We start from the raw sequence: 25,919 nt of genomic DNA on the forward strand, positions 1-25,919 counted from the left end.
CTTTGACAAGCACTGTGGCATTTGGACAAGAACAAACTGGGAGGAGGGTAGAGAGAATAGTGCAACAATGAATGAGTGGAAGCCCCAAATCTCTGTAAATGTTTATGAAAATTAATAAAATATAATTATAGAAAAAAAAAAGAAAATAATTTTGGAAGGCAATGCCATTACCTAAAGTCAAAGATGAGGGTATGTTAAAGCTCACCAAATGCATTACTAAATATATGCATTAAACCAACTTGCATATCCATACAAACAGGAACTAAAATAGCTCACTACCTTTATTTCTTTTTTTTTTTTCACTACCTTTATTTTTAACAATAAAAACCCTGAAAGCAACCTGAAAGCCAACTAAAGAAAAAATCAATTCTGTATATTCATACTATGGAATAAGACACACCAGTGAAAAGAAATGAAAACTTTCAACACAGATGAATAGCAAATAAGAAAAATAATGTTTGAAAAAGTAACAATGTGTACCAAAATACACATACAAGAATACATATAGCAGTATTACTTAGAATAGTAAAAACTACAAAACAACTCTCATGTTTATTAATACCATCTGTCTCAGCTGGTGGGTCTCTCGTCATGCAATAACGACGTAACTGGATTTCTCTGACCTTTCAGGATAGTTTTCTTCACCTCCCCAGAATTCCAAATGGAAGTATCTAGTGCTAAGTCATCAAATATTTTTCTTTACCTACATCCATTCAGAGAGTTCACTCAGTTGCACAGCTTTAAAAGCAATGTACAGGTTTACAATCCCAAGTTTATGTATCTCCAGCCCAGATCCCTCCCTGAACTGCACAGCTGGATATCTAAAAGGCACCTCCTACTATTTAAAGTGATTCCCTCATTTCCACTCTACATCTCTTCCACCTGCAGTTACTTTCAACTCAGTTAAACATAACTCCATTCTTACAGAGGTTTAAGTCACAAAACTTTTCGACTCCTTGCTCATACAACTCTTATTTATTTCCTCAGGGAGCTCTGGTGGCCTAGTGGCAAGAACCTGCACTACAATCGCGAAGGCACGCGGTTCAAGGCCACCACCAGCTGCTCCGCGGGAGAAGGATGGGCAATCTCTTGTGTGATTAACTGCCTCTGAAAACCAGCCAGAGGGTCTGCTATGGGTTATTTCCAACTTGACAGTAACCAACAACAAACAAGTAAATCCTATTGCCTTTACCTCAGAAACAGGACGTATCCAGAATACGACCAGAATTCTCATCTCTCCATCACTATATTCTGGGTAAACCACCATTATTTGTAATAATCTCATTCCTGGTCCTGGGATTGTTGCTTAGACGTGTGTTCTTCACTACCCTGCCTTCAACATTCTGTCATCAGCCAGAGTGATCTTAGAAAAAAGGAAACTAGTTCTCCCCATTTGTTTGCTCTAAGTGCCAAGAACAACTTACCCAAGAGTAAATGGCAAGCCCTCATGAAAGCGTTGCCTCATCTAGCTCCCATTGCTTTTCCTGTCTCCTTTCTTACTGCACTCCTCACTCACAAGGCTCAACTCCAGCCTCCATGATGCTCCGTAAGCAACTTAGACTCTCACCTCCCTTGTATCTTCCCAAAGGATTATTTTAATATCCAATTCCTAATTTATTTTCTCACATGCTATGTAATTTACTTGCTGATCTCTCTCTCACACACAAAACAAAAACCAACAACCCCAAAACACCAAAAAAAACCCCTTATGAAAGGCAGAAATATTTGCTTCTTTTTAAAAAAAAAATATTATTTTTTGTGCATGTACCATCAAATCGGATCTGACTGGTACAAGAGAAGATTGCCTTTCCTTCTCCAGCAAAGCATCAGGTGGATTTGAATCGCGTTCCTTTGGGATTGCAGTGCAGCTTCTTGCCACCAGGCCACCAGAGCTCCCTTATTTTGCTTCTTTTAATAGCTAATTCACACTCCACAGTGACTCAGTGTCTAAAGAATGCTTGGCACATAGCAGGTACTCATTAAATATTTACTGTATTAGTGAATGGTGACATTTAGTGTGCATGGCCCAATAATTTGCTTATACTATGATTATTTCTGAAAAGATAATGTGATTGATAGGAATATAATATAATGATAAAGAATCCACATATATCCATCTCTTATTTTCTGCTAGTTCCCAACAGGTACAAAACAGTATATACATACTTGCTAACACTTCTTGGTCGGAGGCACTCCCCTCTACATCAGATGGCTCAGAAGCAACGCTGTCTTGACTGGGCTCCTTGACTCTTTCATCAGTGAGAAGACTGACAGCCTGGGTGATGTCACCATTACTGGCCTAAGATCAGGAGGAAAAAAATAAGACATTTCAAAAGAAAAGCATCAGCGTTTAAAAGAAATAAATTAAGTTTCCTGGTTACATAACTCCTAACTACCCTGGTGACATACTGAGTAAGTCAAGGCATACTATTAAGGCTTGTCGTTGTTGTTATGTGCAATTGAGTCACCTGGAACTCATAGCAAGCCTATGCACAGCAGCTCTGAACCCTGGGAACCCTGCTCTATCCTAAGCCAATCTCACTGTCTCGAACACATCTTCCCTCATTACCCCAGTTACCGAGTAAATCCATCTCATCTGGGGACTTTCTCTCTTGTGGTCTCCCTCCACACTTCCAAGCATGATATCCTTCTCCAAGGACTGGTGCCTCCTGGCAACATGCCCAAAGTATGTCAGATGGAGCTTTAAAATGCTTGTTTCCAAGGAGCAGCTTAGTCTCACTCTCTCCAGGACAGACCTTTTTGTTATCTTGGCAGTCCATGGTATGTTCGATACTCTTCTCCAGAACCACAGCTCAAACACATCTATTCTGTCTTCTTTGGTCATTGTCCAGTTCTCTGATGAACAACAAATAATTGCAAAAACCATGGCCTGTATCAGTTGCACCCTAGTCTCTCAACTGACATTGTTGCTCTTCAGCACTCTGGAGAGGTCCCTAACAGCAGATTTTTCTAAAGCCATTTGACTTTTGATTTCCTGACTGCTGGTGCCACTAATGTTGCCAGGTAGAAGTTAGTAAAAAGGTAGTAGTATAGAGGCAAGTAAGTCTAGTCCGCTTGAAACGTACATATATCAAGTACCTACATGCTGGGAAGGGCTTATCATGTAAACAAGATATTGTATAAACAAGAAAGATTTATTTTGCTTGAAATTTTTTCTCGCTGCTTGTGAATTTTATTCTTCTAATTTCACAGCATTTACAAGAAGGGGGATTTATCATGAAAACTGAAATTCAAAAGAAATTAATCTTATAATAAAGGTGTCAAGCAATTTTTATATTCTATAATAGTGACCATATTTCATTTGTTTTAAGTCTTTATATTGAAAAATTCCTAACATATACAACAGTATATGTGCTACAGAATGTATAATGAAGCTGTATATATTCATCATTCAGTTTCAATTATCAAGTCAAGGTCAATGTTACTGTTCTTTACTGCCAATCTTTTTTCCCCAGATAGTTTTAAACCAAATCCAAAGCATCTTTTCATTTCATCAATTAGCGTTTCAGAATATATTTCTTAAAAATATAACCTACAATGGCATTATTACACCTGAAGAGTAGCACTGTTGTTGTTATATGCCATCTAGTCACCTGTGACTCATAGAGACTCTATGTACAACAACCCTAATCCTGCGCCAATCTCACTGTCTCTGACACACCTTCCCCATTAATCACTGAATCAATCTATCTCACAGAGGGTCTTCCTCTCCTGTGCTGTTCCTCCACCCTTTCAAGCACGATGTCCCTCTCTAAGGTCTGGTCTCTCTTTGCAACATGTCCCAAGTATGTCAGACGAAGCTTCAGAGTTCTTGCCTCCAAGGAGCAGCCTGGTTTAACCCTCTCCAGGACAAACCTGTTTGTTCTCCTAGCAGTCCATGGTATATTCAATACTCTTCTCCAGCACCACAACTCAAAGGCATCAATTCTCCTTCTACCATCCTTAGTCATTGTTCAGCTCTCTGATGCATAGCAAGTAATTGCAAAGACCATGGCCTGTATCAGGTGCATCTTAGTCTCCAGATTGACATCATTGCTCTTCAGTACTTTGGAGAAGTCTCTAGCAGACTTTCCCATCGCAATACGTCTTTTAATTTCCTGGCTGCTGGTGCCAAGAGTGTTGATTGTGGAGCCAAGCAAACTAAAGCTGTGAACAATCTCAATCTCTTCATCATCTATCATGATGCTGCCAATCGGCCCAGTGGTGAGAATCTTTGTTTTCTTGATATTGAGCCTCAATCCATATTGAAGGCTGCAGTCCTCAACCTGCAGCAAGTGCTTCAGGCCCTCCTTAGTTTCAGAAAGCAGGGTTGTGTCATCTGCATAATGCAGATTGTTAGTGAATCTTCCTCTAATCCTGATTTTCTCCTCATAGAGCCCAGCCTCCCAGATAATCTGTTCTGCATATAGATTGAAAATGTATGGAGATAGGACACATCCCTGACATACACCCTTTACAAGTTTGAACCATGCAGTGTTCCCTTGCTCTGTTTTGATGACTGTCTTCTGGTCTAAGTATAGGTTTCACGATCAAGTGTTTTTGGGATTTCCATTCTTCTCAGAGTCAGCCACAGTTTGTTGTGATCCACACAGTCTAACACCTTTGCATAATCAATGAAACACAGATAGACATTCCTCTGGTATTCCCTGCTTTCAGCCAAGATTCATCTAACAATATCCCTACTACCATGGCCTCTTCTAAACCCAGCCTGCACTTCTGGCAGTTTCCTGTTGATGTGCTATTACAGTCATTTTTGGATTATCTTCAGCAGAATTGCATGTGATATTAATGATATTGTTCAATAATTTCCATACTCTGTCGCATGACCTTTCTTTGGAATGGGAACAAATATTGATCTCTTCCAGTCCGTTGCTGCCCTAGATGTGCTCACCAAATTGTGCTAAGGAGCATAGCTTTTTAAAAATGCTTAGTTCAAATCTCCCTGACTCAAAGAATTTTATTTTTATTTGTTGATTTGAATCAGGATCCATAAAACACTTGATATATCACCTCAGTCTCTTAAACTATAGGAATTAGCCCATCACAGGTTCCCCTTCTCTACCCACCCTGACCTTCCAATTTAGATGCTGAGGAGACAATCGTAAGGCCTCTGTCCCCTATGTGCACTCTCATTTGGACATAAAAATAACCTGAAATGACTTAAAAATAATAAACACCATCCTAAATCATGTTGGCTAACTGGGCTCTCAAAACCAACCTTCAGAGCTTCATGAAGAAAGGAAGGGTCTTGAACGCCTGTGATTTCTCTCAGTTGATTTAACAGCATTTGACAGCTCTACAGTTGGGAACAAACAAAGCCACAGGCATATATCAGTAAAAAAAATAAACGTGGATACATCTGACGAACAAGTAAAGGCATCTTGCATAAACAGGCCTGAAACTCGTTTTACTTTAAAAACAAAACAAAAAACACAAAACCCCCAACAAGTTCTTCCTAACAAGGCACTGACACATCCTGCAATATCCTATTACAGCTTTAAAAGTTTAGTGAGGGAAAATACTTTTGTTGCTTCTAAGAGATTTATGAATCAATAGCAATACTCCAAATAACCAAAACACTCAAATGCAGTATTCCAAATCGCTCATAGGCACGTAAAGTGCCCCAGGTACTTCTTTCTCTAGGCAGTGTGTAAGTAGGTCAGGGAATTTACATGGATGTGAAGATGTGCTATTTTAAGCATGACTGCACATGCCATTTGTGTGTGTCATTTTTCACTGACAATAACTTTCCAATTATGTAGCTAACAAATGATACCACTGCTGTCATATTTAAAAGGCTAGGCTTGCCTGCTTAAAAGAGAAAAGAATGGCTAAAACTAGAATTTTATGAATTACAAAATAAAACATACAATCCCAGAGGGAATACATTATGGAATGCTTTCTTTTTATGAATCTGAATCATGGAACAACTTATTTTGTTAACCTTCAGATATCATAAGATCAGTTTATAATTCCTTGTCAGTAGTGAAAATTTTTGTAGAATCATTTTATTCTGTTTCCCACAAATATAAAATGCAATACAAACACAAACTCACAAGTAGGATTTGATTTCAATGACTGGGTTGAAAGGCACAAGGATCTTTTACACAAACACTTTGAGTAAAACAGTTTCAAATTAATTGAGTGAAAAGAAAGAAATCTATCTTATATTGGTCTAAGCAATATGCTAAAATTAAGCCATTTTTATATTTAAAGCTTTCTGCCATGCTAGTAGAATGTCCATTAACTATCCTCAACTTAGTCTCAAAGATAGTCTACATTTATTGCCAACTGTAATCAAATCCATGTTCTACGTTTAACAGCTGGGACCCACGCAATACTATGTATCACACTACTAGAAATAACTTGGAAGGAATTGGCATAATGGAAAGATTCCTCTACAGTCTTCAGAAATGCATCAACAGCCTTTCTGTTCCAGTCATAAGCTATAGTCATGGGCTAGAAATGGATCCCTGCTTATCCTGCTGATATCAGCAACCTCTGAGGCGGAGTCTTGTCAAAGGCAATCACTGCTTGCCTCTCTAGTTACTAAATAAAATAGTTATTAAACTAAAAAATTGTTACTAGTTACTAAACTTAAAGGTGTCTTAAACAGAAGTAATGAATGATTCTTAGAAAAGGAAAGCATCTGGAATTTATCCCCAAATTAAGTTGGATTCCATTATATTTTACTACGTAAAAGTATGTGAATCCATAACAAATAGTTGAAATGGCTTAAATATGTTGTTGTGTACCACAGAGTTGGAACCAACCCATTGCTGATCCTCAGGTGGGTTTTCAGAGGCAGTTAATCACACAGGAGGAGACTGCCCATTCTTCTCCTAAGGAGCAGCCGGTAGACTCAAACTACATGTTTTTGGGACTGCAGCACAGTTTCTTACCACTAGCTCACCAGAGCTCCCTCTGAATGAGTCTTAAATACAGTTGACCAAAATAAAAGTCTGTGAATCCACATATTTCAAACATACAAAACTGTCACAACATACTCTACAAGGGTAGATTATGATGCAAGGGAGAAATTAGTACCCAGAAACATGACAGTAACAATGGAACAGAGAAATCACATTACTATTATGTTGTTGTGTACCCAAGAAGTCATTCCAACTCATAGGGACTCTACAGGAGAGAGCAGACTGCCTCATCTTTCTATTGCAGAGTGTCTGGTGGGTTGGAACAACTGACCTCCTGGTTAGCAGTTGAGCACTTAACTATTGTACCATCAGAGCTCTGATTCTCAGTATAGTGATCAAAATTTATGAGTCACAGAAAAAAAAATTCCAGTGAAACATAATATCTAACATGTAGACATCAAGTTTGTAATATAATTTCATACATGACAATGTAACTTTTATTTTTATATCTTGACCTAGAAATTTGCATCTTAATATGCTTCCTCTTTTTTTCCTTTTTGTTTCCCCTTCATATATGAACAAGTTTTTTACTTAGTGTTGTTGTGTACTCTCGAGTTGGAACTGATCCACAGCTGACCTTCCAGCAGATTTTCAGAGGCACTAAATTATACTGGAGGAGACTGCCTATCTTACTCCTGCAAAGCAGCTTAGCTAGTGGATCTGAATTGCAGGAGCAAGGAAATACTGTTATGTGACTGATTCAGGACAGTTTCTGTTTGCACAGTTTACAGCAAGTTGTACTCTTAACCCAAATGTCACTTCTCCAGTAGTTGAAATCCACCAGGGCTCTGAGGCAGAAAGGTGAACAATCTCCTTCCACTGAGATTAACAGCCTCAGAAACCAAATTCAGGATCACCGTGAGTCCGAACTGACAAGACAGCAATGAGTGAGAAAGTGAAGGTTCTCAAATGACCACTATTCTGCTTTATGTTGTTAGGTGCTGGAGAGTCAACTCTGACTCATAGTGATACTATGAACAACATATCTGAACCCTGTCCAATGCTGTGCCATCCTCATCATCTCTGACACACTTGAGCCCAGTTATTGTACCAATTTATCAAATTGAGGGTCTTCTCTTTTGTGGGCCCTGCAACTTTTCTAAGAATGTTGTCCTTTTCCAAAAAATAGCCCCTCATAACAACATGCCTAGAGTATGTAAGATGAAGCTTCACCATCATTCCCTCGAAGAAGCTCTCTGGCTGCACTTTCAGCTGGACAGATCTGTTCTTTTGGCAACCACAGGATATACAAAACTCTTCCCCAATACCACAACTCGAAGATAGCAATTCTTTTGTCAGTGCACAAAAGTGATTAAATTGACACCATTGTTCCTCAGTACTCTGGATAGGTCCCTGACAGCAGACTTTCTCAAGGCAGTACATCTTTTGAGTTCTTTTTTTTTATTTAAAACTAACTTTTTTATTGTATTTTATCTGTGTACACTGTGTTTTACACATTCTTTCATTCACACTGTTTCACACAATCGTTCATATACATTATATCATTAATTATTATTAATCTATGCCTATTATTATCCTATCTTTTCAAGTCCCATTGACTTTTTTCAATTTCTTCACCCATCTCCCCATTTGTCCACTAACCTCTGCTATTCTAGTAATTTCCACACTAGGATAGCAGATGAAACTTTAAACATATTTTGAAAGTTTATACATAGCTTGTTAAGTTATCCTTCAGGGGTTGGGGTTTTTTTTTCACTTTGAAAAAAATATTTATATTGGTTTGCATACAGAATTCATACACATTGTGTATCATTCATGCACACTGTGTTTCACGCATTCCTTCATTCATCCTGTGCTTCCAACTCATATACTTTGTATTTTATAATCACCATCTATCTATGCCCACTATTATCCATCTGTTCAGGTCCCCACTGGATCTTTGCTAATTCTTTCACCATCATTCCCTGCCCAAACTCTCTTATCCTGTTGACTTCCTCCTCTCCTCATTATCTTATCCACTGCTCAATCCCCTTCTCCTTTTGGACTTTTATACACATCTTACTCGTTATCTGTTTTTACAATAAATGGTCTTGACAGTGAGATATAATCCATACTGAAGATTGTAATCTTTGATCTTCTGTAGCAAGCATTTCAAACCCTCCTCACTTTCAGCAAGCAAGGTCGTGTCATCTGCATAATGCCGGCTGCTGCTGAGCCTTCTTCTGATCCTTTTGCCACACACTTCTTCACAAAGTCCAGTTTCACAAACTATTTGCTAAGCATACAGACTGAACAGGTATGGAGAAAGGACTCAACCCTGATGTACATCCTTCTTGATTTTAAATCATGTGCTGCTTCTTTGCTCTGTTCAGACAATAGCTTCTTAGTCTATTTAGAGGTTTCATATGAGCATAATTAGTGTTCTGGGATTCCCCTTCTTCTGAATGTCAGTTTGTTCTGATCTACACAGTCAAATATCTGAGCATAGCCTGTAAAACAAACATTTTTCTGGTATTCTCTGCTTTCAGCCAAGATTAATCTGACATCAGCAATGAGATCCCCAGTATCACAGCCTCTTCTAAAGCCAGCTTGAACTTCCAACTTCCAGCAGTTCTGTATGTACTATTCTAGCTGGTTTTGGATGATCTTTAGTGATATCTTGCTTCCATATGATATTTATTATATTGTGTTGGATCACTTTTCTTGAGAATGGGACCAAATATGGATCTCTTCCAGTCAGTTGGTTAAGTAGCTGTCTTCCAAATTTCCTGACACAGATTGGTAAGCATGTATCTATTAGTTGAATAACATGTCAATTGGTATCTCATCAATTCCTGGTGCCTTACTTTTTACAAAGTCCCTGAAGTTGCAGCTTCAACTTCGTCCTTTGTTACCAATGGCTCTAGATAATTTGCTACTTCCGGAAATAATTCAGTGTCAACAATTTTGGTACAGTGACTCTGTGTATTCCTTCCATTTTTTTTTTAATAATTCCTAGATCATTCAAGATTTTGCCCATAACATATTTCAGTACTGCAACTCAAGGTTTGAATTTATTTTTCATTTTTTTCAGCTTGACAAGTGCCAAGTGAGTTCTTTCCTTTTTATTCTCCAATTCTTTGCACACTCTGGTAATACTACTTTCCTTTGTTGTCTTGAGTTGCCCTTTGAAATCATCTGTTCATTTTTTCTACCTCTACATCTCTTCTCTTTGTTTTGGCTTTTTGATACTCCAGAGCCATTTGTAGTTTCTTCTAATATCAATTTTGGTCTTTCCTTTCTCCTCTATGTATTAACCTCATACTCTCTTTATGGATGATATCCTTGATGTCATCTTCCAACTCATTTGGTCTTCCATCGTTAGTGTTCAATGTTTCAAACCTACTCTTGAGATGATTTTAAAATTCAGGAGGGATGGTCTCAAGGTTGTAATTTTGTTTCTTTCAATAAGCCTGGTGGCTTATTGAGATAGGTGTTGAGCTAGAAACGAACAGGTCAGTAGTTTGAATTTACCAATGGCTCCTCAGAAGAAAGATAAGCAGTCTCATGCCTTAAAGATTTATTTCCCAGGGAGCTCTGGTAGCCTAGTGGCAAGAAGCTGCACTGCAATCCCAGAGGCATGCGATTCAAATCCACCAGATGCTCTGCTGGAGAAGGAGGGGCAACCTCCTCCTATACCAGTCAGATCTGATTTGATGGTACATACACAAAAAATAATAATATTAAAAAATATTTATCTCCCTAGAAATCTGATGAAGGGTCACTGTGGGCTGGATATGATGGTAATGGGTTTTTAAGACTTTTAAATGTCAAATGAACTGAACAGTATTTCCAAAAGTGTATAACTCAAACATGGTTAAAACTGTAGGAAGAGCTATGAACAATGCAAACACAAATAGACAATGAGAAGCAAGTATATATATATATATATATATATGATGCTACTTGATTGATGGCAAATATAAAGAACATCTCTGATGTCAAATAAATTTGTAAATCAATGCAACTCAGCATTCAAATATTAAATAATTTACTCAACACTTACATTTGCCTTTGGATTATAGTCAAATATACTCTAGTACTCCTACCCCTTCCTATATGTGACATGTTAATACATTTAGAAATATACACTCAGTGGAAGGAAAAAACAAAGCATTCTTCAGTTTTCTTTTTTTTTTAAAGCTACTGGGTAGACTATGTCTATGTAAAATTATTTTGTATGGTTCCAAAAACAATATTCTACCTATTTACTTCAAATTCAAATTCTTTATCTTTCTATTTAAAGATATTCTTAATATTTTCTTCCACTGTCTTGTTTCATATATACTTTCATGTTTATTTAAATAATTAGCAATATGTATCTTACTTTGATTTTAAGGAATTTTTTCCTAACAATGAAATAAAAAATTAATCCTAAAAAAAGCCAGACAAAATGCAGGCTAAATGAATTCCAGAAACAACTGTCCTGAAATAGTCTTTAGACTTTAAACACTGAATAGAAAATATCATATCTAATGATAAAACAAATCAGTTGTTTAGCTTAACTAACAAAGTGTAGAGTACTCTTTTAAGATCTATCTATATGGCACCAAATTAGCAATATCAGTTTGAAAGAACTTCAGCTGTCTTACTTTAACATGTAAACTCTAAAGGTAAAGGTCACTATTCTCACTACACAAATTAGGAAACTAAGGTTTCTAAACCTTAGTTGTGATCTCTTCGAGAGACTAAGGAGTAATAATGCCAATTTAAAGACTTAAGTCACATCTTACTCAAGCCATACTCAATTGCTTCCTATGCAACTGAAAAGTAAATAGTGAGTAATGATGACAGAAGAAAATCAATGCCTTTGATGGTGTGGGAGAAGAATCCTGAATATGCCATTGACTACCAAAAGAACAAACCAATATGTCTTGGAGAAGGTGCAACAAGGGGACTCCTTAGAGGCAAAGATGGTGAAACTTCTTCTCACATTCTTTGGCCATGTTGTCAGAAGGGACTTTGTTGCTGTTGTTGATACGTGCCATTGAGTCACCTGAGACTCATAACAACCATGTGCACAATAATCCTGAAACCTGTCCTTGAAAAAAGACATCATGCTGGGAAAGATAGAGGGTCAGAAAAAAGAGAAAGACTCTTAACAAGATGGATCAAAACAATTACCATAACAATGGGCTCAAATATATCAGAGATGAGGAGAAGAGCATGGGATTTGCTATGAGTTGTCGACTCAGAGGCATCTAAAAATATTTGTCAACAAATATCTTTAATGAGAAGACAAACCAGTAAACCTATTTTTGACAGTTGATTCTTAAAAAAAAAAAACACCCCACCAACATCACCAAATCCACAAACAAAAATTATAGTCAAATAGGACTACATAAAAATTAAAAACTTGTGTGCATCAAAGGACTTCTAGGTTCAAGGGATTGAAAAGATATAACAGGAGAAATGATTTGGTAACCATGTCTGATAAAGGTTTAACTTCCAGAACATACTAAAAATTCTAACAACTAAACAACAGGAACAACCAAATTATATGATGAGCAAAAGATCTGAATAGATATTTCCCCAAAGATGAGATATACATGGTCAACATGCATGGGAAAACATGTTCAACCTCTTTATTTAATCCAAATTCACTGCAGTTAAGCATAGTGGCCTTCCATAGGGGTTCTACAATGTAAACTTTTATGAAAAGAGATATCTGTCTTTCTTTCATAGAGTGGTTGGTGGATCTGAATCACCAACTTTTCAGTTCACAGCATGACAGATTATGTACTAAGCCAGCAGAACTCTTATTAGTCATTAAACCCACTGCCACTGAGTTGATCCCCCCCATACTGATTCTACATCAGGCTTCTGAGGTTGTAAATCATTATAGGAGGACATTGCCCATCTTTCTCCTGCTGGAGTGGTTGGTGGGTTTCCAAGGCACACTGTTGGAATCTCCTCCCATGCTATTAACTGCCTCTGAAAACCCACCAGAGGGTCAGCTATGGGACGGTACTGAATAGATGATACACAAAAATAACACAAATAGAAATTACATTCTGATACATGCTACAACACAGGTGAACTCTAAAAACATTATGCTGAGTATATTAAGTTAGACACAAAAGGACAAACATTGTATGATTTTGCTTAGAGAAATATTCAAATTAGGCAAATGTATAAAGATAAAAGTTTGTTAGCCACTTTTAGGGACTGAGAGGTAGGAGGAGAAGGAGGATAAAGAAGTTCCTTTAGAACCAAGGTCTCTGTGCTGTCAACCTCCTAGACCCAGGATTGACACGAAAATACATGTAGATCACCAAGGGACACTGAATGTGCAGGGTGAGCACAGCTGCCTTCTAAGAGACCCTGAGCCCACTAATGTTGAAAGGAAACAAGGACCTGCCCTCAGAGCTGATAGCCTGAATATGGGTTTCTATGCGTCGCCTAACATGTGAGAGAGTAAATTACTGCCCATTATACAAACAAAAGAGTACTAGAACTGAAGTTTGTTCGGTGTGATGAAAAATTTAGAAGTGGATGTTTGCATAGCATGCCAGTACTGTTGCTGAACTGAATATTTAACAGCTATAATGGATTGAACTGTGTCTTTCCCAAACATGTCAATTTGGCTAGCCCCTAATTCTCAGTAATATGCAACTATGCTCCATTCTGTAATCTGATACAATCACTTTCTATGTTATAAATCTTAACTTCTTTGATACTAGTTAAGGGAGGTAACAATCTAAAGGATTTTGTTGTTTCTTTAGTGATACTCTTCTGAGATATAAAAAAGATTAAACCAGCAAGTGGAGCTGAGTATTTCCTCTGGATGGGATTCCTGTGCTGAGGATCTCTGCAGCCCACGCAGAAATTGATGGCAAGACATACACAGTCTCCAAAGAACACTGGGAGATGCTGAGAGGAGGCAAGGACTCTTTCAGAGCCAAGAGAGAGAGGAAGCCTCCCCCTACAGCCAATTCTCCAAATTTACACCTCTCTCCTAAGCTAAGAGAGAAGAAAGCCTCCCTGTTAAAGCCATGTACCTCTGGTTTTTTCTGCTACAGTTGTACAGATAACTAAGACAGTCACTGAAAGGCAGAATTTGTATACATGTCTTAACATAAGAAAACATTTTTAAAAAGATAAATCAAGGATGCTTTTGTGATGTTAGAGGCTGCTGAGTCAACTCCAATGGACAGTGACCTTATGTCCAATATAACAAGGCATATACATGCAAACACATGTATTTATACATGATATGTGATATCATCTAAGTTCTCAGCAGTGCACACACACAAAAATCCTAACAAATATTAACACTAACTTCACCCTAACCTATGCCATTATATACAAAGCACAGGCTTCAGATGAGACAAGACAAAACCTGTGCTCTGCGCACAGCAAGGTAACTGGCAAGAGCCAACAGGTCTGCATTTCCTCAGCCGGATTCACTTTGTTTTCATAAAACAAGAATACTCTCTTTCCTTGCCCAGAGGCAGTGAAGAATGACACACACAAATTCATGCCCAAATATCCAGAAAGAAGGTGCTCAAGCTTTTCAATCTCATCTACTTGCAATCCAGGACATTTCTCAGAATAGAGGTTGTCTCAAGGTAAAGACAGTAACTCACCACAAAATACACAACAAATAGGATCATTTAGGCAATAAAATCATTAAGTAACCAAGTATTTGTAACAAACAATCCTACTACTTCAATTACAACTAAATTAAAACTCTCTTTGTTCAAATAAGACAAATTTGTGGGATTACTAATTAAAGCATTTTACCTTTGAAACATCCAATTTAGCACTGTGACAAGGAGCTTTCTAGATTATTCCATTCCTTCAAACAAGGATGCAACTTTAATTATTCTAATATCTACATATATTTCCTGACTTCAGTTATCTATTCTTACAAAGGGGAGCTCTGGTGGCCTAGTAGCAGGAAGCTGTGCTACAATCCTGAAAGCATGCTGTTCAAATCCAACAACTGCTCCATGGGAGAAGGCTGGGCAATCTCCTCCTGAGTGATTAACTGCCTCTGAAAACCCACTGGAAGGCTAGCTATGGGTCAGTTCTGACTCCACAGTACACCACAACATTCTTACAAAGGCATTTCTAAATTTAAAACCAAAGAAAACAGAAACAGGCTTTTCATTTACTCCACAGAACTGCTATGTCCCTCTAAAACTCTGATTTTTCAGTTTTAACATAATTACTTGCTATGCATCTGAGAGATGGGACAATGACTAAGGATGGCAGAAGAATTGCCGCTTTTCAGTTGTGGTGCTGAAGAAGAGTATTGAGGGCAGCAGTAATGACAACGGGATAGGTGTTCAGAGCGGCAACATCCACTCGGGCTGCATCACCACCTTGCACAACGTGCCGCTCCAAGTGCTCATCTAGCTGCTGCCCCTGGTGCTAGACCTGGTCAAGGTGCAGAGCCTCAATGACATGATCCAGAAGAACCTTGACAGCGTGTCCCCCATCAACATCCTCTGGATTAAAGGGGCTTAAGGTGGTGACTACTTCCACTCCTTTGAGGGCTGCCACTGTAGCCTACATCCAGCTGCAGAGAGTCCATCCCTGCCAAGCTTGTCCAGTATATGCTGTCAGACCTGAGGGTGTACCTGGGTACCTAAACATCACACTTAAAATAGTAGCCTCCATGTCACCTGTCACAGCCCATGAGAACCCAGAACCGATATCTGGCCTCCCTCTGGCAAGAATATGCACCATGACAGTATCCTGCTCTTCAAAATGTGGGAGAAGAGGCAGAGTGCAGTGGACAGGTAATCCCAACTGTACGCCCTAAAATAAGGACAAAAACGTTAATGAAATAAAAATTAAGAAAAAAAAATCATGTATCTATGGTCAACTGATTTTTTTGACAAGGATACCAACATCATTTGAAGGAGAAACAGCACACCCAATAAATTGTCCTGGGACCAGTGAATAACCACATGCAATTAGAACACTGTTAGACCCCTACTATACATCATACACAGAAATTAATGCATAGGAGTCCAAATTAGAAAATCCATCCAAGTCCACAGCAATCCAAAGCTGTAAATCTTGACTGAAGAATGCCTCTTCTTCCTCCAAGGGAGAGGCTGGCAGAATTGGATTGCCAACCTTTTGGTTAACAGCTCAACACGCAATGCTCTCTATTCCACTAAAGTTCCTTATTCCATGATCAGGACTCCTTATCAAAGCACAGAGGATGACCTTGATTCCATATATTATAAACTTTTACACTGTAAATTAAAAAAAAAAACACAATAAACCAAAACACTCTAAAGCACTAAATGGACAACTTCTCCAAAGACTGTTTCCAAACAAATGATCAATAAGCATGGAAGAGTTAGGGAAATGTAAATCAAATCCACAATGAGATACAATTTACAGTCACTAGAATGGCCACTGGTGGTATAGTGATTAAGCATGGGGGGGGGGTTACCAAAAAGTCAGGGAACTCACCACCCCACTCCATGGGGAAAGATGTTGCAGTTTACGTTCATGAAGATTACACAATTGGGACAGTTTCACTCTATGTGTTACAGATAGTGAGGAAGGCTTGGGATCGGGCAGGGTTTGGAGCTGTTGTTGTTCACAGGGTCACTATGAGATGAGTCAGCCTGACAGCACACAACAAGAGATATCTGATGTCAGATGAATCTTGGCTGAAAGCTGAGAATATCAGAAAGATATTTACTTGTATTTTATTGACTCTGCAAAGGCATTTGACAGTGTGGATCCTAACAAACTATGGGTTATCCCAAGATTAACTAGAATCCCAGATAATGTAATTGTGTTCATGAGAAACCTATACCTAGAAGAAGAAATTGCTGTCAAAACAAATAAGGGAACATTGCACTGTTTAAAATCAGAAAAGGTGTATATCAGGGTTGTATCCTTTTTACACGTACTCAATCTGTATGCTGAGAAAATCAATCAAGAAGATGGATAATATGATGAAGAATAAAGTGTCAAGATTAGAAGACTCATAAAAGCCTTTGTTATGCACATGACACAACCTCTTTGCATAAAGTGAAGAGGCCTTGAAACATTTGGAACAGCAGATCAGATTATACACTTTAGTATGGATTATATGGCAACACCAAGAAAACAAAAATTCTAACCACTGAACTAATGGGCTTTATCATGATCAACGAATGAAGTTGTCAATTATCTCATTTGACTTGGGTCCACACCAACACCCATGATAACAGCAGTCAAGAAATCAGACAATGTATCACGCTGGGAAATATGCTGCCAAGGACCTTTCCAAAACTGCTGAAGAGCATCATAGAAATTTAAGCACAAGGTCTGATCCAAGTCATGGTCTTTTCAACTGCTGTTGTGTTGTTATGCACTGTCGACTCACCTGCAACCCATAGCGCCTCTATGTACAGCAGCTCTGAAGCCTGTCCTGTCCTGAGCCAGTCTCACTTATTCTGACACACCAACCCCCACTGTCCCAGTTACTGTATCAATCCATCTCATCTGGGGTCTTCCTTTCCTGGCTGTCCCTCCACCCTTCCAGGCATGATGTCCTTCTTGGTCTCTCCTGGCCACATTCCCAAAGTACGTGAAATTGAGCTTCAAAATCCTAGCCTCCAAGGAGAAACTTGGTTTCATCCTCTCCAAAACAGACCTATTTGTTTTCTTGGCGGTCCATGATATGTATGTACGTATTTGAAAGTTGGACAACTAATAAAGACAACAGAATAAGAATTGTGGTGTTGGAGAAGAGAAATTAATATCCCATGAACTGTCAAAGGAACAAATAAGTCTATTTGGAGGAAATGTAACCTGTTGCTCTTCAGAGGCAAAAAAATGAAACTTTGTCTCACATACTTGGGGCATGTTGCCAGAAGGAGTCTGTCCTTGGAAAAAAACCATACACCCAAAGGCTGTAGTAAAAATATTAACATCCTAAGAGAAATATACTTATGTTATAATTTTGTTCTTACACTTAATAGCTATGCTGCATCTTTTTTTAATTTTGGGAATTGGTTTTACGTCAATTATCATTAAACATATTGGCCATATTCATTTTACTTCAGAGTCATTATCAGGTTGTTACAGGATTCTATCATATAGAAGACAAAAACCTTGTTTGTTTAAGGATTGGGGATATCTGTTCATATATGAGAGGAAAATGGAATACTGACGAGGAGAACAGTGCTTCTCAAAACTTTGTGTGTCAGAGAACCCGCAGGAAATCTTGACAACAAGCAGATTTTTATTCAGCTGGAGCGGCATCCACTTCCAAAATAGCTTACCACCAGAAACTCTATGAACGCGGAGAAACAATGAAAGTTATACAAGCATTCAGGTCTTTCATGCATAGGGTCCCTATGAGTCATTTAGGACTCAACGGTACTTAACAACAACAACAACAAAGATGTAGAGTGGGAGTGGGAGCACAAGGTGCACAAGTGTTTAGCAACCAGTTCTGGGGAGGAAGAAGAGCCCTGTTTTACAGTGGTTGGGTTTTCATTATCAATACTACCCCACTCACTCATTGCTGTTAAGTTGGAACTGACTCACAGCTGACCCGTCAGCAGGTTTTCCAAGGTTGTAAATCATACAGGAGAAAACTGCCCATCTTTCTCCTGCAGAGCTGCTGGTGGATTTGAACTGTAGAATCACAGCCTTTGGGCTGGAGGCACAACTCCCTAGGTGCTATGCTAGGAAAGCTCCCTGTAAGATATCCACGTGAGGTCATTAAACCCAGGACTAGGAACATATGTGAACAATCAGTTGGTCAGGCAGTACAAGCTAGCTCAGCACACCCAAGATTTTACATTTCTAATAAACTCCTAGAGGATATGAATATTGTTGGACCTTTATAAGCAAGGACATAGAACACAGGGCAAGAGTTTGGGGGACTTTACATAATTTAACATAATATAACAGCACATAACATAACATAACATAACAGACTATAGCATAATTTAGGAGCTACATCACTTACAGTTGTTTGTTGTTTTTTTTTAAATCCAGAAACTACTAACATTGTGGTCTAGATGATCCCTTTTCCATGAGATTCTAGCCTGTAAATCTTAGGATGCATTCCTGGCTTCTACCCACTAGATGCCAGTAGCAACCATTCTTAGGAGTCACACTCAAAAAGGTCACCAGCCACTGGCAAATATCTTCTTAAGAGCAAAATTCTTTCTGGATGATAAGCACTGACCTAAATTTATTCTAGGGAGCTCTAGTAGGTTACTGGTAAGGAGTTACACTGCCAACCCAAAGGTATAGAGTTCAAATCCATCAACTGCTCCAAGGGAGAAAGATGGACACTCTTCCCCCCATGCAATTTACTGCCTTTGGAACCTTGCTATATGGTCAGATGAGTCAGTTCTGACTCAAGAGTACACAATAACAAAACTTATTCTAAATAATGAAGGAGGGCATGGGAAGGGAGGGTATCTCTTCCATTGAGATAGAAGAAATAAGAAACTCTATTTACTCTTGAAGTGTGTGTAAATATAAGGGTTCACCTTTGTAAATAAGGTAAAAGACAGAAAGCTCTCTTTGGATTTAAGCAAGCTCAGTCAAATAGAAATTATCCATTAGCAAGAGGGCAGAAGTTTAAACCACCAGTAAAAGAGTTCAGCAGAAGCTTTAACAGAGTAATGAAAAGTTTTAACCCAGGCCAATGAGGGCATCAACTAATAGAGCCAGGGATAGTTTGGGCTCTTAAAGTCAGAATTACTTGTTCAGTTTCAGCCAAATTATTTAACCAGTATAAGCTTTCTCATAAGAAAAATGTGGAGAAACTGGAACCCTGATTCACTGTTGGTGGGAGTGTAAAATGGTGCAACCCCTGTGGAAAGCAGTATGGCGCTTTCTCAAAAAGTTGCAAATAGAGATACCATTTGACCCAGCAATTCCACTACTGGGAATATACCCTGAAGAGACCATAGCTGACATCCAAGCAGATATATGTACACCCATGTTTATTGCAGTTTTGTTCACAATAGCAAGGAGTTGGAAACAACCTAAGTGCCCATCAACAAACGAATGGCTAGAGAAACTGTGGTATATTCGCACAATGGAATACTATGCTGCATTAAAAAACAAGGAACTCATGCAATATTATTCAAAATAGTTGACTCTGGAGAACATTATGCTGAGTGAAATATCCCAGTCACAAAAGGACAAATATTACATGATGCCACTGTTGTAGAATGGGACTGTCCTTGGGGTTGGGGAGAGACTGAGTAAGATGGGTTCAATGATGTGTGCTGCACTGAGGCGGAGGAGGGAGGGAACTGTTTAAAAGAGATATATAACTGGGTGTTTCTGTCATCACAGGAGTCTAGAGCGAGGGCTGCATGGTGGAGGGGACCGGGTGGGGGGGGTGTGGAAAAATGAAAGAATCTTTTCTTTTACTTTTCCATAATTTTTGACTCATGTACTTATAACTTGTTAGTCAAATTTGTGTCCTCTAGGTTGCAACACCCCCATGATACATCTTCAAGGATATGAACATGTATGGCCAAGCACAATCAATAAGAGTGCATCTAAATTCCAAAATCAATCTCCATAATAGTCTATGTGTTTCCTACTGCCAAAGGGGTCCTTTAGAGTAGTGAGAGAAGAGTTTCACCCTGAAACCCACAGCGTCCCTGTTCAGCAGGAAGTAGCTAAGAGAATACGCCATCCCCTTTTCCTTATGACTCAGGGTGAAGTCTCTCTCAGGGAGGAGTGATAGGGAATGGCAAAGGACACACTGACAAAGAAGATTAATCAGAACTGGCTTTGACAAGCACTGTGGCATTTGGACAAGAACAAACTGGGAGGAGGGTAGAGAGAATGGTGCAGCGGTGAATGAATGGAAATCCAAAATCTCTGTAAATGTTTATGAAAATTAATAAAATATAATTATAGAAAAAAAAAGAAAATGTCCTAGAGTTAAATACTAGCAGATGTTTAATTATAAGCATAGGGTATGGTAGAGTATGTGACCAATGAAGGAGCTCTGGGAGCATAAACCATAGCTGCTGCACGCTAACCCAAATCGCACATGTCTAATAGTTCAAAACTACCAGTGGTTCAGCAGGAGAAGGATTTACAGTCTCCTCCAACTATGATTTAAAGCTCCAGAAACAGAATGTAGGGTCTCTACGAGCTGGAATCACTCAATGGCAGTGCATATGGTTTTAATTTATTACCAATAGGAGTTCTGATGGTCCAGTGGTTAAAGAATTTGACTGCTTACCCAAAAGGTGTGGGGTTTGAACCCACCAGCCGCTCTACAGGAGAAAGATGTAGCAGTTTCCTTTCATAACAAGTGCATGCCTGGAAACTCTATGGAGAAATTCTATGCTGCTCCATAGGATCACTGGGCTAAAATGGACTTGAAAGCAACAGGTTTGTTTATCATCAGAATCTCTGGATAGTACTAACTAGTAATAATGTCTGACAATTAAAAAAAGGGTAGAGAGGTTCAAGTCCACCCAGAGACACCATAAAAGAAAGGCTTGATAATCTATTTTTAAAAAGTCAGCCACTGAAGACCCTAGAGACTGCAGTTACACTCTGACCTATGGGGTTTCCAAGAGTAGGAACTTACTGGAGAGCAAGTGGCAACAGAAGTAGATTCCTATTACTATTATCAGCATCACTTCTTCCCTAAGTGGGTGATCTGCTCTGCTTTGCTACTGGTTAAAATTTCTTTTTAGAAAATATTCATAAGCAAGCATTCAGCAAGATCTTGCCTGGTGAGATGATCATTTGTCAATGTAATTTATAAATGCTGGACTCACTGCAAGGAAACTGGTGGCACAGTGATTAAAGCACCTCCAACTCAACAGCTACCACACAGGAGTGGGCTGAAGCAGCCACTTCTATAAAGATTTATAGTCTTGGAAAGCTATGTAAGCAATCCTCTGTCCTACAGGGTTGTGGAGCTGGAACTGACTCCACAACCGTGGGCTTTTTGTTTTGTTATCATTATGTGAACAGTAACCTTTTAAAGATAAGAAACATGAGAGTTGTGGAAGTCAAACAAGCGCTGACTAACAGGTATACTCCAGATCACAATTAATATGACAAGGTAAAAGGGAATGAACATTCTACTTTTAACTAGTACGTCTCCAGGGCCAAGCTCCCCTTTTAGCACATTCAATCAAGTACTGGCCAAAGGTAGACTTACATGGTTGGGTTTTGTTGTTTTTAATAATCGACAATAACCAGTATTCACTTATACCATACATTTTAGCACCACTACATAGAAAAAACTATAGAAAAAAAAATCACCAATACTTATTAAATCAAGTAAAATCAATGTAAGTCTTAACACATATGCCTTTAAAAAAGGCAGAATTTCTTGGTTTCATCTTCATTCTTCACCTTTAAATACCATCTTTAAGTTATTCACATGTGTATGGTCTGGGGCATCTTCCCTATGTCTCAGGCCAAAAGCAGCTTCTCAACTTCCCTCCCTCCCCTCTTTGGAACAGCAAAAGCAACCATTCCCTCCCGCCCACCCCATACTTCCCAAGTTCCTACTGTCTTACTTTTATAAAATCACACATTTCATAAATCTGGAGCCAGTGCAATGAATCTCACTTCTGATATTAACTGTAAAAAGACAGATGGCCAAGTCTGACTTCTTCTAACTCCACAAGGTGAAACTGTCCCTATCAACAGCATCACACACACACACACACACACACACACACACACACACACGAAAAGTCATTATATCAAGAAGGCAAAAAGGACATTAAATTTTCACTGAAACTGCAATGCTGTTTCAGGTATGTAAGGAATAAACAGACTTCACATTGTTTATTCTATGGTAACAGAAAGTACATTACAGATAAAGTTTGTTTTTTTACCTAAGCAATGAGTAAAAGGCAGTGACCTGTCAGGAAGTAATAGTTAGATATCTGAGTATCAGTCTCAACTCTGGGTAATGTAATGGTAATACAAAGTCCATTTCTTTAGATCTGAGTACATACTGAGTGTATGTTTCAAGAGTACTACTTTTTTCCCTCACGAACATTCTTGGAAAGCTATATAAAGGGTTCTCTCTGCCCTATGTACCAATAAGGGAAAGGACGCATTCTTTGTTTTAAATAGCTTCTGAGTATAAGGAAAGGATGGATAGCTAGTCTCAACTAGAACAATTTAGTATCCTTTAAAAGAAAGACAGGATGCCTCATACAATTCAAAATAGTTCATCTTCTTGCTGTTAGTCGCCATCAGTTGATTTTGACTCATGGCGATTGCATGTGGGGCAGAGTAAAATTGCCCCATAGTGTGTTCAAGACAGTGACCTTTTCAAGTTAGACTAGCCAAGCCTTTTTCTCAAGGCACCTCTGGGTGGTTTTGAACCACCTGAGTCATTCACAACTTGGCAGCACCTAACAACAACCTTTTGGCTAGGAGTTATACACTTAACTGCTTGTGACACTCAAGAACCTGTCAGAGTCATTCTAAGCATGAAGAAAGAAATTAGTAACATCTTACCCCAGGTTTAAAATGCGCTTTCCCAAAGATTCCTTCAACCTGGCCTGCTAACATAAGCAGCAAAAACAGTAAGAACAAACACTATCAAGCATTCCAAGCTTATCATCTGTCTGTATAGGGCAGTCATTGGGAGGAACAGCAAATGTCACTGCTCTGCAGGTTGCCAGCAATCAGGGTACTATAGCCAGCAGAGCCACCAGGAGCTCTAACCTTCCCAAAATAGCTATGACTGATACACCAGTGCTCCTCAAACACCACACAGGAACTCACAAGTGGAGTGCTAAGGTCGTGGGGGCCAAACTGTGGCAGAGGTAAATAAAGATGCCACAGATGAACAGGTACATGACACAACTCCAACAAATTTAAATGTGACCTGCTCCCCTGCACAACAGTCCTCTTCTCCAAAATCAACACCAATGCCTCAAAACTAAGATTTTTTTCCTCCATGTGATTTTTTAAATCACGGTTCCCCAAAACACACAGAAGCAATGATCTCTGAAACCAAACAAAATCCTGACTCAAATTCCAGGAGACATTAGGCAACTCCTCACAATAATATCCCCATCACAGAAAGCAGCACGTGAACACACCATTCACAGAACTTTCGTTTTCCAGGCCAGGACCTGGAGGTATCTTTATTATTGTTTTGTGGTTTGCTTTTTTTTTTTTATAAAAAAAAAAAGTTTAAAAAGGAAACTGTATTCACGTGTTAACTATCGGTTTTCTAAATGCATAAAAACAATAAAAAGGCATAAATGTGTTTCTCTCGTGAAGGTCTCTGACAGCCTTGTATTTTAAATATTTCCTGAAACCTCGCCATTTTCGAACTCGAATTTGCACAGGGAGCAAAGCTCTCCCCATTGTCTCGGGAAAGCGTAGTAGCTGAGAAGGGGAGAAGCTAGCATTAAGTTCGAGCATTCCAAAGTAACCTTAGAAGACATTCTCAAATTGCCCACTTCCCAAGTTTGTTCGAACAGACATTCATCTTTTCATGGTTCTCCCAAAGCCCGAGTTCCCCGTGTTCTTTCCCTCTCACCATCTTAGCCCAGAAACCTCTGTATTGATTTCAATCTTCTTAAATAGTAAAGGGGAAAGCCTTATCCGCATATCTTCTATTCATGGGGCTGCTGCTCCCCCCTCCCCCTTACAAAGCTAGAATGAAGAATACAATAAGAGGGGAGGCTGCACGCTCAGCTAAGAAAAGGGGGGAGGGGGAGGAGGGGTGGTAACAGAACCCCGGGCTTCTGGAAGGCCAATCGATTCCGGCTCCGGAGAGAGAACTTCGGGCTGTCTGTCTCTAGCAAACGACGCGAACTACTGCAGAATTGACTTGAAAGCAGCATTGCTCCTAGGGAACTTTTGCATCCCCAGTGGGGGCCGGGGAAGCTCTCCAATCCCGAGGCGGGATTATTCCCCCTCTCCACGCGAGCAGCCCTTTATTATTTCCAAAACATTTGCTCCCCACAACCCCGAACTTCAGCTCGTCCACAGACCCCGAGATGAAACCTTCAATCTGCTACCCGGACCTTGCAAAGGTTTTAGCCTCGTCCCCAACCTCCCATCTTCACCGACCCCGGTGCACTCCCTGGACCTCGGCCCGGCCGCCTGCAGTCCGCAGTCCCCGAGGCCACGCGCCGGGCCACCAGCGCCCCGCGCCCGCGTCCCCTGCCCCCCAGGGCACCGGAGGCCATCCCCGGGCTCCAGCCCGCCGCCGCAGGGCCCACCGAGCTGTGGCTGTCGGCTGCGCCAGCTGCTTCGTCCTGCTGCAGTTCCGCAGTCATGGCCGAGGCGCCCCTCCGCGGGTCACCGGCCTCCCGCCTCCACTGTCGCCGCCGCGAGTTCAGCCTCACTGGAGACCCCGCCCCCGCCCTCCACCTCCTCAGGCCCCGCCTCCGCCCACGGCGCGCGCGCTGGGGGCTCCGCCCACACGGGCCGCTCCCGCTCTGCGCGCGCACGCAAAGCGCGCGGCCGGAGGCAGAGAGGCTCTGCGTGGGCCCGCGCACGCCGGGCGGACCAGGTCGCCGGCCACGTGACGCAGGCCCCGCCCACTGCTAACGGTCCTCTGCTGCTTTAGGCTGTTAGGGTCCCAAGGCTTGGCCTCCAGACATGGATTCTGGTCCCCACGCTTAGTCCCTGGAGCACCCTGTTGCACAGTGGTAAAGCTTGCTAACCCAATAGTAGTTTGAACCCGCTAGTTCTCCTCTGGAGGAAGATGTGTGGCAACCTTCTTCCCTTAAGACTGTATGTTGTTGTTGTTGTTGTTATGTGCCATCGAGTCCTTTCCAACTCTTAGCGACCCTATGCACAACAGCCCTAAACCCTGCTCTATCCTGCGCCAACCGCACCGCCTCTGACACACCCATCCCTATTACCCCAGTCACCGAATCAATCCATCTCAGAGGGTCTTCTCCTCCCGCGCTGTCCCTCCACCCTCCCAAGCATGATGTCCCTCTCCAAGGACCGGTCCCTCCTGGCAACATGTCCAAAGTATGTCAGACGAAGCCCCAGAAT

At 40.1% G+C, this 25,919-nt stretch overlaps 1 protein-coding gene across 1 annotated transcript in view; it reads right to left on the minus strand.

The window, feature by feature from the left end:
- USP28 (ubiquitin specific peptidase 28) overlaps positions 1–25,189 on the minus strand; it is a 98,383-nt gene extending 73,194 nt beyond the window's left edge. The window contains exons 1-3 of the mRNA XM_006890792.1: positions 25,133–25,189; positions 5,240–5,317; positions 2,167–2,299 (exon numbers count right to left, since the gene is read on the minus strand). Coding sequence (XP_006890854.1) covers positions 2,167–2,299; positions 5,240–5,317; positions 25,133–25,189 — 268 coding nt within the window. The remainder of the gene's footprint in view (positions 1–2,166; positions 2,300–5,239; positions 5,318–25,132) is intronic.
- Positions 25,190–25,919: the final 730 nt, after the last annotated feature.

This window comes from Elephantulus edwardii, unplaced genomic scaffold (assembly GCF_000299155.1).
Source record: "Elephantulus edwardii isolate Elephantulus edwardi_28Jun2011 unplaced genomic scaffold, EleEdw1.0 scaffold00093, whole genome shotgun sequence".
Lineage (NCBI taxonomy): Eukaryota > Metazoa > Chordata > Mammalia > Macroscelidea > Macroscelididae > Elephantulus > Elephantulus edwardii.